Genomic DNA, 15,378 nt, shown 5'->3' with positions numbered 1-15,378 from the left:
TTTTGAAAAATATGCTGGCCACCTGCACTTTTTGTTATCATTGTGTATCCCACCCTTCTATCAACCATTTCAAGTCAGCAGTCTTTTCTGACTTTGGAGTTTTTCTGCCCCTCCCCTTGCCAAGGATGACTGACTTAAAGTAAACTGCAAGGTCGTTGAAGGTCAACAGGGCTTTGTCCGTGCTCTTCTGTTGCTGGTAATCATTCGACTCACTCCCAGAGGTTACAAAGAGAGGTTTGGACAAAAGATTTGCCGACAGATCTGTTACGAAGTGCTCTGTGTATACAGTTTTTGAGAAGAGGCTTATCGGTCTTGAATACATATGGGTAGTGCTTGGCAATGGCACTTCCTGAGTTGCCGCCATCAGGCTTTCCTACAGGAGTAAGGGGTCGTAAAATTTGGCAAAAAATTGAATACTTGGCCAGAAAAGTCAGTCCATGGTAAGGTTATTTTAACATCTTCCCCTTGGCCCCTGCAAATGAAAACCCATAGCGGCCAAACTTCCCTGGCAAATATTCTCCCTATAGCCGTAGTGTGGTATAGAGACTACAGTAACTGTACTTCCAGACACGTTTACAGATGCATACAAAAGCTGGTGGGCTGTTGCCCTTCAAACTGTCCTAGAAGTGGAATAAGTACAGTATTATCTAATGTGGGTGATTACTGGATTATCTTGAATATCTAAATAAGGATAGAGGGGCAAATTTATGTATCTGTAACACTTAATCTGATCAGGATGCAGATAAATAAATTGGGTTTCTTTTTTAAAGCACTTTGAGCTGTCCCAGAAGAACTAGAGGTCGCAGATGGGCAAAAGGTCACACTGAGATTCTCTTTTATATCAAATAAATAGAATATCATATCAAATAAATATGCAGAAATTATTGTTTGTGTTCAAGATTTGACACCAGTTGGAGTACAAATGTGTGTATTAGATAAGATTGTTTTCATACAAAGGTCCACCTCCCAAACTAATTTTTTCAACATCCCTAAGTTTTCACAAATTACTTTTGAGCCATTGTCTCTGCATTTGTTAGAGTGTGTACACTGTGGCCAGTTCGAAATGCACAATGCTCCACACATGTAAATCTCACCCATGTCTGATCTCATTCCTCATACAAACAGCCCTTCCTCTCCCCTCTGCACTTTCCTCCACTCGCAAAACTGCTACAGTAATTCACCAAGAACTCTCATTCACTCTAGGGATCGCTCAAAGCCTGCACTTGTATCCTAGCTTTAGGGCAGAATTTGGCAGTGGCATAGCTGGCATGACTCTGTGACATTGAGGCCAGACGAACCTCTTTGTGCCTCTAAAGCCGGCTTGATTCAATATTTGTCAAAGGTAGCATTAGAGGACGGAAAGCTGGCAAAGTTTGGATACAGATAATGGTGAAAGGTGATGAAAAGACACAATGAACGGTAATCCCGGAAAGATCTCGGTAGTTTTGCACGTGTATCGTTTCTGAGCTTGGTCGCAGGTGGCAAAGACTTCAAATCGCTTTCCCACGAAAATGTGAGCTGTCAAAAAAATGAAAAGAGCACCTGGCGAGGTACTCGTGCCTGATAACAGGAAATGAGTTTTTGCATCTGTTATTTCTACATGGTAACAAGTGATTTTTCTGGTGCTCAACACCTGTTGCTTTTTCTAGGAAGATTATGAGCTGCAAATGAATTTGAAGTCAGGTCATCAATTTACAATACTGCTTGTCAGCGATAAGATTAAACTGAAGCTCTAAAAAAAGCAACCGTTTCCATTTCAAGGATTTAAAAGAGAATGGTATGGACGCAAAACAAAAATAGTCTAGACAATTTGATCTGGTATAAACCTCCAGAAGATGATCACAGATTTATTTTGGATCAACCTCTTATTAAAATTTAGAAAAAAAGCCCATTAAAAATATTGATTTGTAAAGAATGGTTACTTATAGCATCAGGAGGATAGCCTTAGTACCATCCTCCATAGTGACCGCTGACTGACAAAAAAGGTGGTTAGCAAGCAATTTTTTTAGCCAGCCGTCACTACGAAGGATGGTACTCAGGCTATCAGGAGGAAGCCTCTCTGCAATGATTTTAAACCGGCATGTTGGAAATCCCACTCTACAGGTTTCGTGCTTGGGCAGCCTTAGCAGATCTAATCCCCAAATCCTCCTATCAGGTGCTAATCCACGTAAATGGGCCTGATGCTGATTTGCATAATCTGAATAATCCTATTTCAAGCCTGAAAACCATATGTGCTCAATGGGAGCAAAGTCATTAGCTGACATATGTAGCACAGAGTGTGGAACGACCTTCACTTTAGCTGAGATGGTGAAAAACACAACTGACGGTCAAGGAAAAGCCGTAAATCTTTGCTCTTCACTGCCTAAACTTGAAGATTTTGTCAGAGATTGCAGATTTAGATAAATTTTACAGAAGGGATAGGAAGCGAAAGCTAAGAAGTTGATCCTGCACTCTTCAATCACTGATAATTTAGAATGACTATGAGACCAGATAAACAGAGAATACACTTTTGTGAGCTGTGCTATTAGGAGATACGTTTGAGGAAAACTTTCAAATTGTCAGGTTTCAGGCTATCTACCAGTACCTCAGTTCCCCAGGCACTTTCACCCACCATCCATCATTTTTAACCCCCATAATCACACAGACCTGTCAGACATAATACCAAGCTACATCCATCGTCAATTTCAACTAGTTTTTAACCTGCACTCCATTACATTATAAATTTTTAACCCCTTTTGTGTGCAAGAATAATCATCTATCAAGCACTTGACATTGACCTCTTCCATCTGGAGCTAGTCTAAACTTTAAATTTCCAAAATTTTCAAACAGACATCCACAACTCTTAAGCTTTTTTTAATTTGAAAAATAATAATATAATTTCTGTGTTTCCAAAAAGTGATGCATAAAATTTCTGGTTCAAATGAAACTGGTGTGATATATTGATCATATCACAAGGGTACTGAATTTTTCATCTTGCATGGTGGCCCGCAGAAGTCAACCATGACCGTACTAACCTACATGACGTTTGGCGTGACACCACCTGGGCAATATCTCACGCCTCAGCAACTTTCTAAAGTTCTTTTACAACATAATGAAACAGCCCCCAGCTTCAAAGTAATGATCATTGTGCTGTACTAGACTAATATCATTTGAAATTGTAAATTATTCATTCAGAGGCATGGGATGGAACCACAAAGCTATAACTGGGTCTGAAGGTCATGTTCAAATATGTGTTTTGTCGCCATTACTGCATTCAATAGGTCCTAACTGCCTTGAGTTACATGTACTTTCATGGTCAAATGATGTTCACTAGTATTTATGCTACCTGAAGGCCACCAACGACTGGCACTTTCTACTGGTAAAGAATGTTCAGAAATGGATGGAAACTAGAACTAAAAGTTTCTTCGAGTTCAACTTAAAAAAGCTAAAAGGGTCAGCATCCGGCAAGTCTACTTTAAAAGGGCATTCAAACTTTGCGTTTTACCTCCTTTTCCATTACGGAGCTGACATACTTCATCTGCAGAGTCTTTTCTGTTCTTCGCTTTCAATAAGGGATCATGTCACTTGCTGAAAAACCTTGGAAATGCATTTTAACCTTCAATCACCGCATCTATGAGCAAAGTCATAGATTAATGTGCTTTCCTATATTTGCTTTATCTTTGCCATATCTGTAGCTTCGCTGGGTTTATCATTTAATAATTGGGGTCTGCAAGAAGGGTAGCAAAACCTTTTTTCAACATTTCTTGCTAAACCAAGATGACAGCTTTCACAGTTCCCATTAACCCCTTTTTGTCACCCTAATGGTCCTTAGAAGGTTCTTAGACAAAACTTGTTACTGGAGTCCATTACTTCTGTCAAAGCCCTTCAGATGGAGTTTTGTACCTTTCTCGGTGACATGTCCCGACACTAATTACGGTAGCTGCTGCCAAAAATGATTTTTTCTTCCAAACAATTGGCACAAAGGGGATTCCTTCAATGCAGGGCCCTTCTGAAGATATAGCCTGGATGCCAGACTGTTTCTAGGGCATACACAGGCCAAATCCTTGGCTCTAGGGCCAACATGCCCCCAAGGAAATTTTGCAACTAGACCCTGACATAGATATTTTCAAGGAGGTTAAATATACTTGATATTATAGAGATCGGGGGTCTGGCATCCAGGCTATGAAGGTAGGACAAAACTGTATTATCTTCTAAATTCCTAGTTATTCTGCTACATGTTCTTCAGTGTACTGTCCAGTGGGTCTGCTGGATTTTGCTGCCTGGATATTTGCATTACCTTCAGCTGTGTACAAATGGTGGATTAAAGAATGCCAAATGGTTATCCTATTTCTTCTCTTACAAGCTCTCTTGGTAGCTGGTTGACAGAAGCCATTTATTCCAGCCCAGTGCAGAATTTACAGTTTGTATAGACTCTGACAATACAGACGACCGTGACTATACATACCTCCTGTTCTTTCTTGTCCTCCGGCTGCAAAACACAGAAAAAGGCAAGAAAATTAGCGAAAAAGTCTTCCTATAGAAGGCCAGGTGCGTGCAGTGACATTTGACCCAGATAAAAGACTGTTGGTCAAGAGAAACGTATAATTTCCCTGCATTGTACCCAGTAATCTGTGCATTTTTTCTTGAAAGCTGGAAATTTTTTGGAATATTGTAATTTTTTTGTCACCAGACAGATGCTAGGTTAACAATTGAAAAGAAATGGGTCAGTAGAGAATTCTGGATGGAAATTTAGGTCTGGATTTTGCTCCATCACAATGATGTTGAATGTGAAACGATTGTCAGACTTTTCATGACAATCAGTTGATAGTATAAAGAATTTGCTCAAAGATTGCTTTAAATTTATATACACATTTCAACATTGCCACATTATCTTGGTAACAATGGACCGAATAGTTGACTACAATACATGTAGCAAGATGAAAATGAATGAATGAATGCAAACATTCCATTAATACACGACAGTTCTTAAAAGAGCAAAATGAACAACAACAGAACACATACGAACAAACAATGCATGCATAACGCAGCCCATAATTCTTCATGCAAAACAACAAATATCCATCAACCAAAGTGAAAAATTTGTCACCTCAACATCAAACTCAGGCTGCGTAGATGAACAGAAAGAACAAAGACAAAAGCAACAGTTTGTAAACAGCAGATTAGTCAGAAAAAAGGGGACAATAACAACTCCAAGAATTCACACCTTTTCACACCCTATTGTTAAGTGTGAAACAATAGGATTAGAGTGAATGTAGCAGCAGATTGTGCACAAGATGGTTCAGATAATTAGCTCAGGGTGGGGGAGATTAAGTGCTGATTAACCGGCACCAATTAGCCACAGTCTGGAGGAAACATAACTTCATATTCACATACACCAAAATTACAAACGAAAAAAAACATGGCTATTATATAAATCAGTTAGATGTTTAGGGATGAAATGGTATTTAGTCTGGCAGATTTGTAACATGGAATATTCTATGTACATCAGTGCAACATGCAAGGAACTAGGAAGATAAGCAAAAGGTCTCAAGGCAGAAAATGTAATCATTTGGGAAGGAGGATTTATTACATACCACAGATACACCAGTGACACCTTTTTGATACCAGAGATCAAAGAAACTCCTACCCTTTCAACACCCTACCATATTCATAGCCTGCTAATAAACACAAAGCAATTCCCCAGTTCTACAGAATCACAAGAAACATAAAAGTGGAAAATTTTCACCCAAAACCGAGACGGTAAAAATCCAAATACCATGTTGACGCCGCTGTCAGCAGTTCCTTGAGTATTGAGCCACAGTAACCACTGACTAAACGTAAGCTTGTTTGAACACAACAAAACAACAGGACTTCTTTAGTGGAAAAATAAAGCCCTGTTGCTTGCTGCCTTGAGCTCGAGTGCCCTTTGTGTGGCCGTCCTGCCTCACTGGAGCCGAATCACAAATAACAGAGCAAATGGAAAAGACGGGGAAACAATGACACTGCCTGGAGAAGTGTCTGGGTTTTTATCTCGATAACATCTGGCAGGAAGATGCACCGACTTTGTTATAACAAGTGTTGGGAGCTGGATAGACAATTTCATGGCTAACTAGGCCTGGAGTAAACTCTACAGGCAGAGATCTGTACTCCGCCCACAGAAGAAACCAACCAAACTGTAAATAAATAGTAGGCAGCACCATGTGACCAAATCTGGAAATGATAAAGAGAGGGAATTCCTGGCTGGAGTTGGCATGCAAAGATCCCATCAGTCATGGATTTAACAATCACAAAAATACCTCAACACAGAAAACTGATTTTCTCTATCTCATTCAACTCTAGGTCAACAACAGAACACAACAGATGGTTGTATAATGGCCAAACCTTTACCTCAGAGAGGGGAATCCCTATCCCAGCAACCACGTGCATTTTGCCTCACAAAATCTCCTGCAAAAATCTCCCTCTCCACCCAAGTAGCACCTCTGACTTCAGAGTGTCACCCCCTTGCCAAACTAATGCACCACAGGTTGTGATAGATGGTGGGGATAGAGCAAGGTTTTAATCCGCATGACAACAGCTCCAAGCCCATTGGTCAACACTTAAAAACCTCTCCTCCCACTTTTGAATGGAACATTCTACTTTCATCCAAGGTGGGGTAGTCCTTCTTTTTCAACATTCCCCATACTGAGTGGAAGAACAGTTGTTTGCTTGACTTTACATTATCATAATGTTCATTGGAAATCTAAAGTACAAGATTTTGTACAGGGGCATTGTTGTTTATATACAACTCACAACTATAATGTTGGCAATTTGTACATCCCTATCAATGAAGATGGTACATCCCACCTGTCCCTAGAGTATGCATACCCTTGTCCCCAGGAGAACACCCCTTTATCATGGCTCATATTACCTGATCCCTCCACACCTTTACCAGGTAACATCCCTCACACAATACACCTGTCTGCAGTCCTTGCACGTGGGACCAGACTCTATTGTACCACACTGACACTCTATCCCCCAGGAACAGAAGGGAGTGGGCTGGGCCCTTTTTATGTGTCTGTGGTAATTTTTCTTACAAAGAGGAGGCTTATAGAATTATTTGTTCCATGTGGTGCTTACTCCAAGGTCGAACAAGCAATGAAAGAAAAAGAAAACAGTGTCATATGACAATATCATTTCATACAGCCCAAACCCAATTCATATGTCTGTGGTCACTTTTGTTACAAAGAGGAGGCTTTTAGAATTTTTTAGTCCCATGTGGTGCTTACAATGGCCTACTGCAAGGTCGAACAAGCGATGTGATTATATGGAAGGAATCATATGACAATATCATTTCATACAGCCTAAGGTCAACCTCTTTGTTTTCAAATGAAATTTGGAACCATGACCTTGATACAGTTAAGGTCACTCAAGGACATGTGTCATGTCTGCCAATTAGCACTCATTTTCTGGCTAAAAAGTACAGAAAGACGTCTTTACTGTCAAGGTTAACGAAAAGGATGCTTCTAATCCCTTTATCTCAGAGGGGGATGATTCGATTATAGGAAAGGACAGGTATAAACCTTGTAGGAATTATGGGCTTATCGAATGCAACATTGAAATCCTGCAAATCCTTCCCTTTTCAAATGCTTTGTGAGAATTTTGGCTCATTATGCGCTCACGGATATCCTGTCTTTTATTGAAGAAAACATCTTGTATTTCAAACTAAAATACTGGTCTATTGTCGTGCATTTTACGTGTTTTACCAAAAGAGAGCAGGTATTGTTCGCTGAACACCTGCTCTTGATAGTTGTCCAACAAGAATGTTACAAAATGCCTTGAACAATTTTGAAACATTGGATTTGGCAACCTACAGACAGGAAGGGACCATGGAGAATCATGATGACAGCCGTCTCAGACGATGATGACAGCAATTTGACAGACAATTCTAAAGATTGTGCAACACCTTTTCCAGTCACAAAATAACATGGTTACATAGCAAATCTCAACATCACATTCACAGTGTAACAGAACCTTTTCTGCACCCAATGAGTCCCAACAGAACATTTTCCCATCTGTAAAAGAAGCTAACACTAATTTGCTTTGACAGGAACAATTACTGCATAGTATGAAGGCTGATGAACACCTTGTACCCAGATGTCACTTCCCTCCAGCAAAACAGCACCTGGGACAACCTTAATAATTTCCTGTGCTGTACTGTAAATGCAGAAATGTTCGCGGTGGTTTTATGTTCACAGTTTTCATGGCGACCGGTTCAACACGAACTTAAAACCACCGCAAACATTTTTGTCCAATACTGTAGCAGTATGTGACTATACCACTGCGGCAAACTTAAAACCACTGCAAATACTCCATTTTTGCCTTAGTGCGAAATAAAAACCACGAGAACTTAAATGCATTTACAGTAATTTCCTGTGCTGAAACAGATATCAGCAGATAGGAAGTCCTGCAGGAATAGCTGAATGTCTACCTGCTGTTCATTCTTTATCTGATGTCATCGATCCATCTGGAACTGTCTCAACCTGTCTCTTTTTAATTTAGGAACAGCTTATGATATGTCTTTCTTTGATTCTGACCTTTTCAACAAAGGTGATGAAAAAAAAAGAAGAAATTTCACATCTTTCAACAAATGTTCAATAACAATGCTTGCTATAATTTTTCCTATCAATGTATGCACAAATTATGAATTCAGCCCTTTTAATTTTGTGCACACTTGTTGCAAAAATCTTACCAAAAAAAGACCAAACTTGTATCTTTCCTACACTCTCATTAAGATTTTTTTTCAGGAAAATCACCACAAAATCAATGTTTAAATTTTGACCGCAGCATTATCAACTCTGTCTATATGTTTACAAGTAGTTGTATGAAAACCTTGCTGCAGACCACAAACAATGTATAGAAATCAAAGGAATTCAGCCTAAGGCAGTGTGGAAACAAGTCTTTTATGTCAGGTGGAAGGGAAGGATTAATCACTGATGACTGTAATTACCTGTAATCATCAACCTGGACCTACACCATGGATGGAATATGACAGCTCACCTCAGCAATTAAACATCAAGGATTTTTTTTGTCAGAATGTCTGTGAATTGGGTCTGAGACATTGACCTGTTTTCACAAATTTCACCTGTCAGGACCCCTCCCCCTTGTGGTAAACACCATAATGCACTGTTACACCTGTAGGTTTGAGCAGTCTTAGATGATGGAAGATTAAAACATGCCACTCTACAGCAGGTCTAACCAACTCTACCTTGACATGGTCTTTTGTTGGTGTTATTTTCAAGTTTTAAGCCTTGAAACTACAGTTCGTGGGAGGTGTAGTTTGCGGAAGGTAATTAGATCTTGTACGAAGGTACCACAACACACAAATCAAATAAACGGCGCTGGTATCAAAACTAACTGGTCTCTTTGCTAAGTCTCTGTCATTTCAATATAACATTGCTAGATCCTGGATTATGGTTTTCTGGTAGTTGAAGGAGGGAGGGAGGGAGGGAAGGAAGGAAAAAATTGAGAAGGAAAGATGGAGGGGAGTAGGATATATATCAATGAAAGGCGAGATATAGAACAAGAAACAAAGGAAGGCAAGTAGATAGAGAAAGATAGTGCAATGAGAGTTGACAAAGGAATGATGGAATGGAGCAAACAGAGGAGAAAAAGGGGATAGGCAATGAGAACAAAATGGAAGAAGAAAAGACGGAGGAGAATGGGAGGCAGGTAGAAGAAAAGAAATAAGAAAAGAGGACAGCAACTGTATAAAGAGAACTAGTGAAAGTTGACACTCAGAAGAAGAGCAGAGAGATACTGGAATGGTATGAGAAGAACCCATCACTCAAGCCTCAGCCAGCCAACCATGATAGACTATGGGTACTGACAGATGCCTCTTGACAGCCTAACCAAGAACCCTCCAGACATAACAAAGAGTTGACACAACAAGTGGGGACACATTCCAGGGACTTCCTATTTTGACCAGGGGTCTGACAGACAAGTCCCACACTGTATATGCTAACTGCTCCTGGGGACAGGTGATTGACAGGAGCAGCAGGTGAGAGGTTCTGCCCAGTCACAGATAACCATCCATGACAACATGGCATAGATGCTATCTTTGATGGGGGAGGGGGGTTGTGGAGGAGGGGGTTGGACACAAACAAATTTCTGTCATGTTGTCAGTTGATGTCATGTGTCTTCTGAACTGATGCCAAATATGAGGGTCATACAAATGTACAATCACCAAAGAATAACATTTCATCCCTGTCAAGTGGTGTTTTAAAGCCAACATTCTGCAAATTTGAAAGCCTTATATTTATCCTTTAGAAAAGGTTTTATATCAAAATCATAAACTGCTGCATCAATCAACATTGCTGATGACAAGATTTGTGAATACCAAAATATTTCTCATTTTATATCAATATTGGTGTTATGGACACCGCTTCTATGAAGGTGGATGATTCCACTGATTCCTCATTGCACTTTATGCAAACTCAGCAAAGTTTGATAAAAAAAGAAACAACAACCTCACATTTCGATCTACCTTTTAGTTTCCACATTTGAACCCCCCCAGGAAAAAAAATTACACAAACAAATTAATAATATAATATTGCATAATACAGGCATAAGTAACATCTCAAGTCCCCACTTCTTGCTTTACACCTGTCCAAAAGCACCATTGAGGGCTCCAACATGAAGACATTGGCTGACCCTGCACAGACTGCCTTGTTTTGGCAAATATTGCACAAATAAACAGACTCACTGAAGGAAAACTCGCCCTGTATTGAATTTTGCTGTATGTAATAAAGGAAGTGAGAGAGTGAAGAAAGGAAGGGGAAAGAAAAACTTTGCTGAAAGGCCACCATGGTTAAATGCTGACTCTGTTTATTTCTTTGTTGAAATACAAAACCAATCTACTATTTTGGCAAAAACTTTGGCAGTCTGTTTAAATCTTCTCGGTGTAATATATACAATCTCCAAAACCTCCGTTATCAAAAAGTGTTGTCTCAAAAGTGGCCAAATTAAAGTGTTTGAAAATTTGTTTATTCATGAGAAGCTCAAATCAGCTTTGCAAACCACTTTTTGTTGAATTCAATCTAAAATCTTTGGAGGAAAAAGGTCTGTTTTAGTGTATGCTGTCTTAACCTAGGTGTACTTGAATAATCACCATGCATAAATGTAGCCCCAACAGGAAAATAAACAAGACTTCAACTGGCATACTTAGGGAATACTTCTGTCTTCTACTGTCTAGAGAAGACAGACATTTCTCCCCAGCGACCACTTCACTTTCTGCGGTGAAAGAGAACGGCACATAGTTGGAATAGTTGGTAGTAGAGAAAGGTGACTAGAGAGATATGTCATGCCGCCAGCAGGATTGCACAATAAGCTCTTTGTAAATTCCACAGCCCTTCAGGACAAAGTGACTACATCTTTCAAGGAGGACTTGCTTTTGCTCTACAAAAAATCTGCTTCCCATGGTAGAGTTTTTCACCTATTGAGTTGAAGATATAGAATTCGAAGTAGCTCTGAACTTTAAGAAACATCTCAGCTTTGAATGTCAACAAAATCCTATTAGGAATTCAGTAAAACATGTCTTTCATAGATCTCTTCAACTTAGTTCAGCGCCTAGTAGTGGTTAAATCTGGCCTTGCACCGAGGAACACCGTTTCGAAATAAAAAGCATACAAGATATATTTATAGTGAAACTTTCTCAAAAAACTTTTCATTTTAACTGTTACAACTTTAATATTCAACATATTCAAATGCTCTTTGAATCTCCCAACTTTCAGGGGACTTAAAGCAACTTATAACTTTGTATCTCAAAAAAATGTCTAGTATCTAACTTGTAAGACAGATGAGTTAAGAAACAAGAGGTCTCAAAGCCAAATCTTATCAAGTTCCTGCACTATCGCCCCCTACAAGACCTGATCCAGATTTAACTTCTGCTTCTCATTTTAAGGCGGCCTCCTGAATACTTTCATCAACTGACAGAATCTCTACTTATCATACATTTCGGGAGCCAGAGGGAAACTGGATACACTTGACAAAGTGTGGGTGTAGACATGCCAACTATTAGATCTATTTAAAACAGCGTTTAACAGGTGTCACTGTCAAGGTTATAGATAAGATTGTAGGTGGGAGGGAAAAATACCACAGCTCCTGACCAAATGTTATTATGATATCAAAGCTTAAAACCTCAATTTTCAACCTGTCAATGTCTAACAGTTATAAACAACTGCTTTTCTGCATCGTTGCACATGTCAGGTTCATTTACCTTGCAATTTTCCACAACCGAATTGAACTAAATGTTGCTTCTGCAATTGTTTCAACCTGTCAGGTTTGTTTAACTTGTAGAGGTACAGTGTAGGGGTAGAAGTAAGGTTAAAAGATAGATTAGTACCCTGCAGCAAGAGATTGAACAGACAATCTTTGAATGTAGCTCCTCTAGGCTAACCCTACACCCTCCGGAAAGGCTGAACATTCCTGGAGTATTAAGGGAGTTATCCTCTAATTCCTCGTTAATCTTTGCTTGCAGTCAGCAGCTAACGGGCTCCTTAGTTTTTTTTCAAAACATAAAGATTCATAGGAAATCATAAGTTCACATTAAGTCAATATGATGGTATTTTTAAGTGTGTGCTATTAGAAAATAGAAGACAAAGTTTGGAAAAGTACATTTGCATTATGCAAAGAATAGCAAGGTACTGGAATATGATGAATGTCTATTGATAATAATATGGTATGCAAACTACTTACTAAGTGTTTGGGAGAGATATTGGAACTTCAATATTAGTCAAAATAGTGGGCCATTTTGACACCACTACTAAGACTTGGCTTCTTATGTTTTAACAATGAAAAAAGATCTTGAAGGAAAATAAGACAAAACAGGTGAAATCACAACCTTTATCACAGTAACTGTTTTTCTAATCTAGTCATCGACTCAACATGCAGAGGGTTTTCATGGAAGGATTTGTATAAACTGGGGAGCTGCTTAGGGCTGTTTCCCCTCTGTCAATGACTCAGTAGATTTCACCAGACAAGACAGGAAAATATATCAGGAAACAGTAGACCTCTGACAGTTAAAACCACTACATTATTGGCTCCATCTGAGCAGCTGTTTTTCTCTTGTCATCAGAGTGCAAAAGTGATCCCTAAAGTTTTCAACAGGTGTAGGGGAGAGAGGAGAGCCTTGTTATAACACTCCTGACAGGATTAGGGGTCAGGGGTTCAAGTCCCATGTAGAATCAGATAATCCTGGGGGTGTGGTAAAGAGATGTGTCTGGGGTTCAACATTCTTAGAGATTAAAGGAGTGATACGTGCAAACATACACATTTGGAAAATGGAAGAAAGGGACTGAAAAAAGACACACATTTTGTGACAATCAGACAAAGTATAGAAAGGTACTTGCTAAGGTACTGGTCCAGGAATATAAATGTCATAAGGTCAAATGTTAATTCCCAAAAGTAACTTTCAAGTGAGAAACTGTTTTCAGGCAGTGAATTATCTATCAGATTTGTTTTTCAAATAAAGATTGTTTTGAAACTAAAGATTGGTTGAAAGTCTTAATGTTGGATTATTACCCATTTCTCATAATTGACAAGGACTGCTATTAAAGGACTACAACCTGCTAGCCGCCATGCTTGATAGAAATGCATGGTTAGACATTGTGAATGGCACCTCGTATGAGGACGACCTGAACTGAACTGAACTGCTATCATTATCGGTTTGTACACAAGTGCATAAAAGTGCAAAACTAATCAGAAGAAAGAGAACACAATAGGAACCTATTGTTCAGAAAGTTCAATGTCTGCACTCAAAGGTTGGAGCCAAGACATCTGCACTGCAGAGGTTTAAAGATCAAGGTTAGAGTAGCAGCAGGTGGAGACTGACTTCTGGTACTTCAGATCAAACTGGATATCCTATGGGAAGGAACAACTGGCAAAACTTCAACTCTTCTGCCAAGAGTAAACAAGAAGAAAGCAGACAGTTAAAAATTCAGGTAAGTGCCCTCAAGCGATGATGGGAAAGGGGGGGCAGCTAGGATAATACCGTTTCATCACAAGAGAACCATCGAAAATGCTTCAACATTGTCAACAAGGAGGACAAAATCGAGAAGTGAATGTTGAGAACAGATGGGAACTCCAAAACTCCATCGCAAAGACTCTGAAGACCACATCTAGAGCATCGCCTTTCAATGGTCACATGGTGCCACACAAGGTAAGCAAACATCCTTGCTCTTTCTGCCACATTATGGACATATTAATTTTGGTTCCTCCATTTCCATCAAACAGCAACTAAAAAAGGCTTAGATCTTTCCTTTTCAGTACCAATTCCAACATTTCCCTTTTACTGATTCAGTCGAGTGAGAATGACATTGTTTGCACTTGTGTTAAAACACTGCAGCAGTTAGTAGAGACAACTGTAGGATAGAGTTGTTAGACAGAATAAAAATGAGTTTTGATCAACCATAAAATGTTCCGGTACGAGTTACGACACGACAGAGAAATGATCCGTCCTTACCGTGGAGTAGATGGAAGATGAACTTGACACCAGGGACAGGTTGGATCCGTGCACTGGGGAAATAAAGGACACTAATGTTAGCATTTTCTTGCCACTGTGATTGCTGCAATTCTGACAATTTCCAGTAGAAGTCCCCATTAAATACACTTTGATATACAAGTATGTATAAAAGCTCTCAGCTTCTATGGGTACAATTCAGTAGGCAGAATAAAAACTAACGTGAATGAATCAAAATATTTATGTTTCGTTGGCGAAACATATTGTTTTTGTCAGGTTTCTTCTCCTTCTTCTCCTTCTCCTTCTTCTCCTGTCAAATCTTCAAATCGCTTCTTCTCGGTCGTCCGTCGACCAAATAAGCTGAAATTTGGTATGCAGGTAGAGTACGTGTATACCCCTAGACCCTTTTTAAATTTTTTTGATATAAGTTTTTAAAATGATTTTATGGAGGATTTTTGGTCATTTTCAGACAAAAGTCGCACATGATGGCCTCCAGTGCCGTGGTGTTGAAAGCTGAGGACCTGAAATTTGGTTTAGTTGTGCATTGGATATTTACCCAAAGGACCCCATTATTTTTTTTGCCATACACTACTTCAAAATGATTTATTTTGCAATTTTTGAATGCAATTTTTGGTTATTTTCTGTCGGGGCCAGCAAGAACTAGGTCATACTGTAACATAAGCCCTCCTACACTTCCCCTGATCTGGGACTTAAAACCAAGCAGATGTCAGGGGGTACCTCTACTAATGGTATTACAGAAAGTTATGGTACATGGTACGGATGTTATATTTGAGATGTAGGTACCTATAGGAAAGGTGACTACACCTGAAAATTACTTATGCTAATGAGGACCTAATTCGCATAATGTATGCATAAAGTTGTATGTCCCTTACCGTAAATGCTGC

The 15,378-nt window shown here is 39.3% G+C and overlaps 1 protein-coding gene across 6 annotated transcripts in view; it reads right to left on the bottom strand.

Moving 5' to 3' along the window:
- The window catches only part of LOC136421714 (neuron navigator 2-like), a 220,101-nt gene that overhangs the window by 44,043 nt on the left and 160,680 nt on the right, over positions 1-15,378 (bottom strand). For 5 of the 6 annotated variants that reach the window (XM_066409211.1, XM_066409207.1, XM_066409208.1 and 2 more), the window contains 3 exons: positions 14,477-14,529; positions 5,087-5,104; positions 4,445-4,468 (listed from right to left, as the gene is read on the bottom strand). In XM_066409211.1, coding sequence (XP_066265308.1) covers positions 4,445-4,468; positions 5,087-5,104; positions 14,477-14,529 — 95 coding nt within the window. The remainder of the gene's footprint in view (positions 1-4,444; positions 4,469-5,086; positions 5,105-14,476; positions 14,530-15,378) is intronic. The other variant, XM_066409212.1, reaches the window with a different exon arrangement.

Source organism: Branchiostoma lanceolatum, chromosome 16 (genome assembly GCF_035083965.1).
Source record: "Branchiostoma lanceolatum isolate klBraLanc5 chromosome 16, klBraLanc5.hap2, whole genome shotgun sequence".
Classification (NCBI taxonomy): Eukaryota; Metazoa; Chordata; class Leptocardii; order Amphioxiformes; family Branchiostomatidae; genus Branchiostoma; species Branchiostoma lanceolatum.
This window is presented reverse-complemented; position numbering and strand designations above follow the sequence as displayed.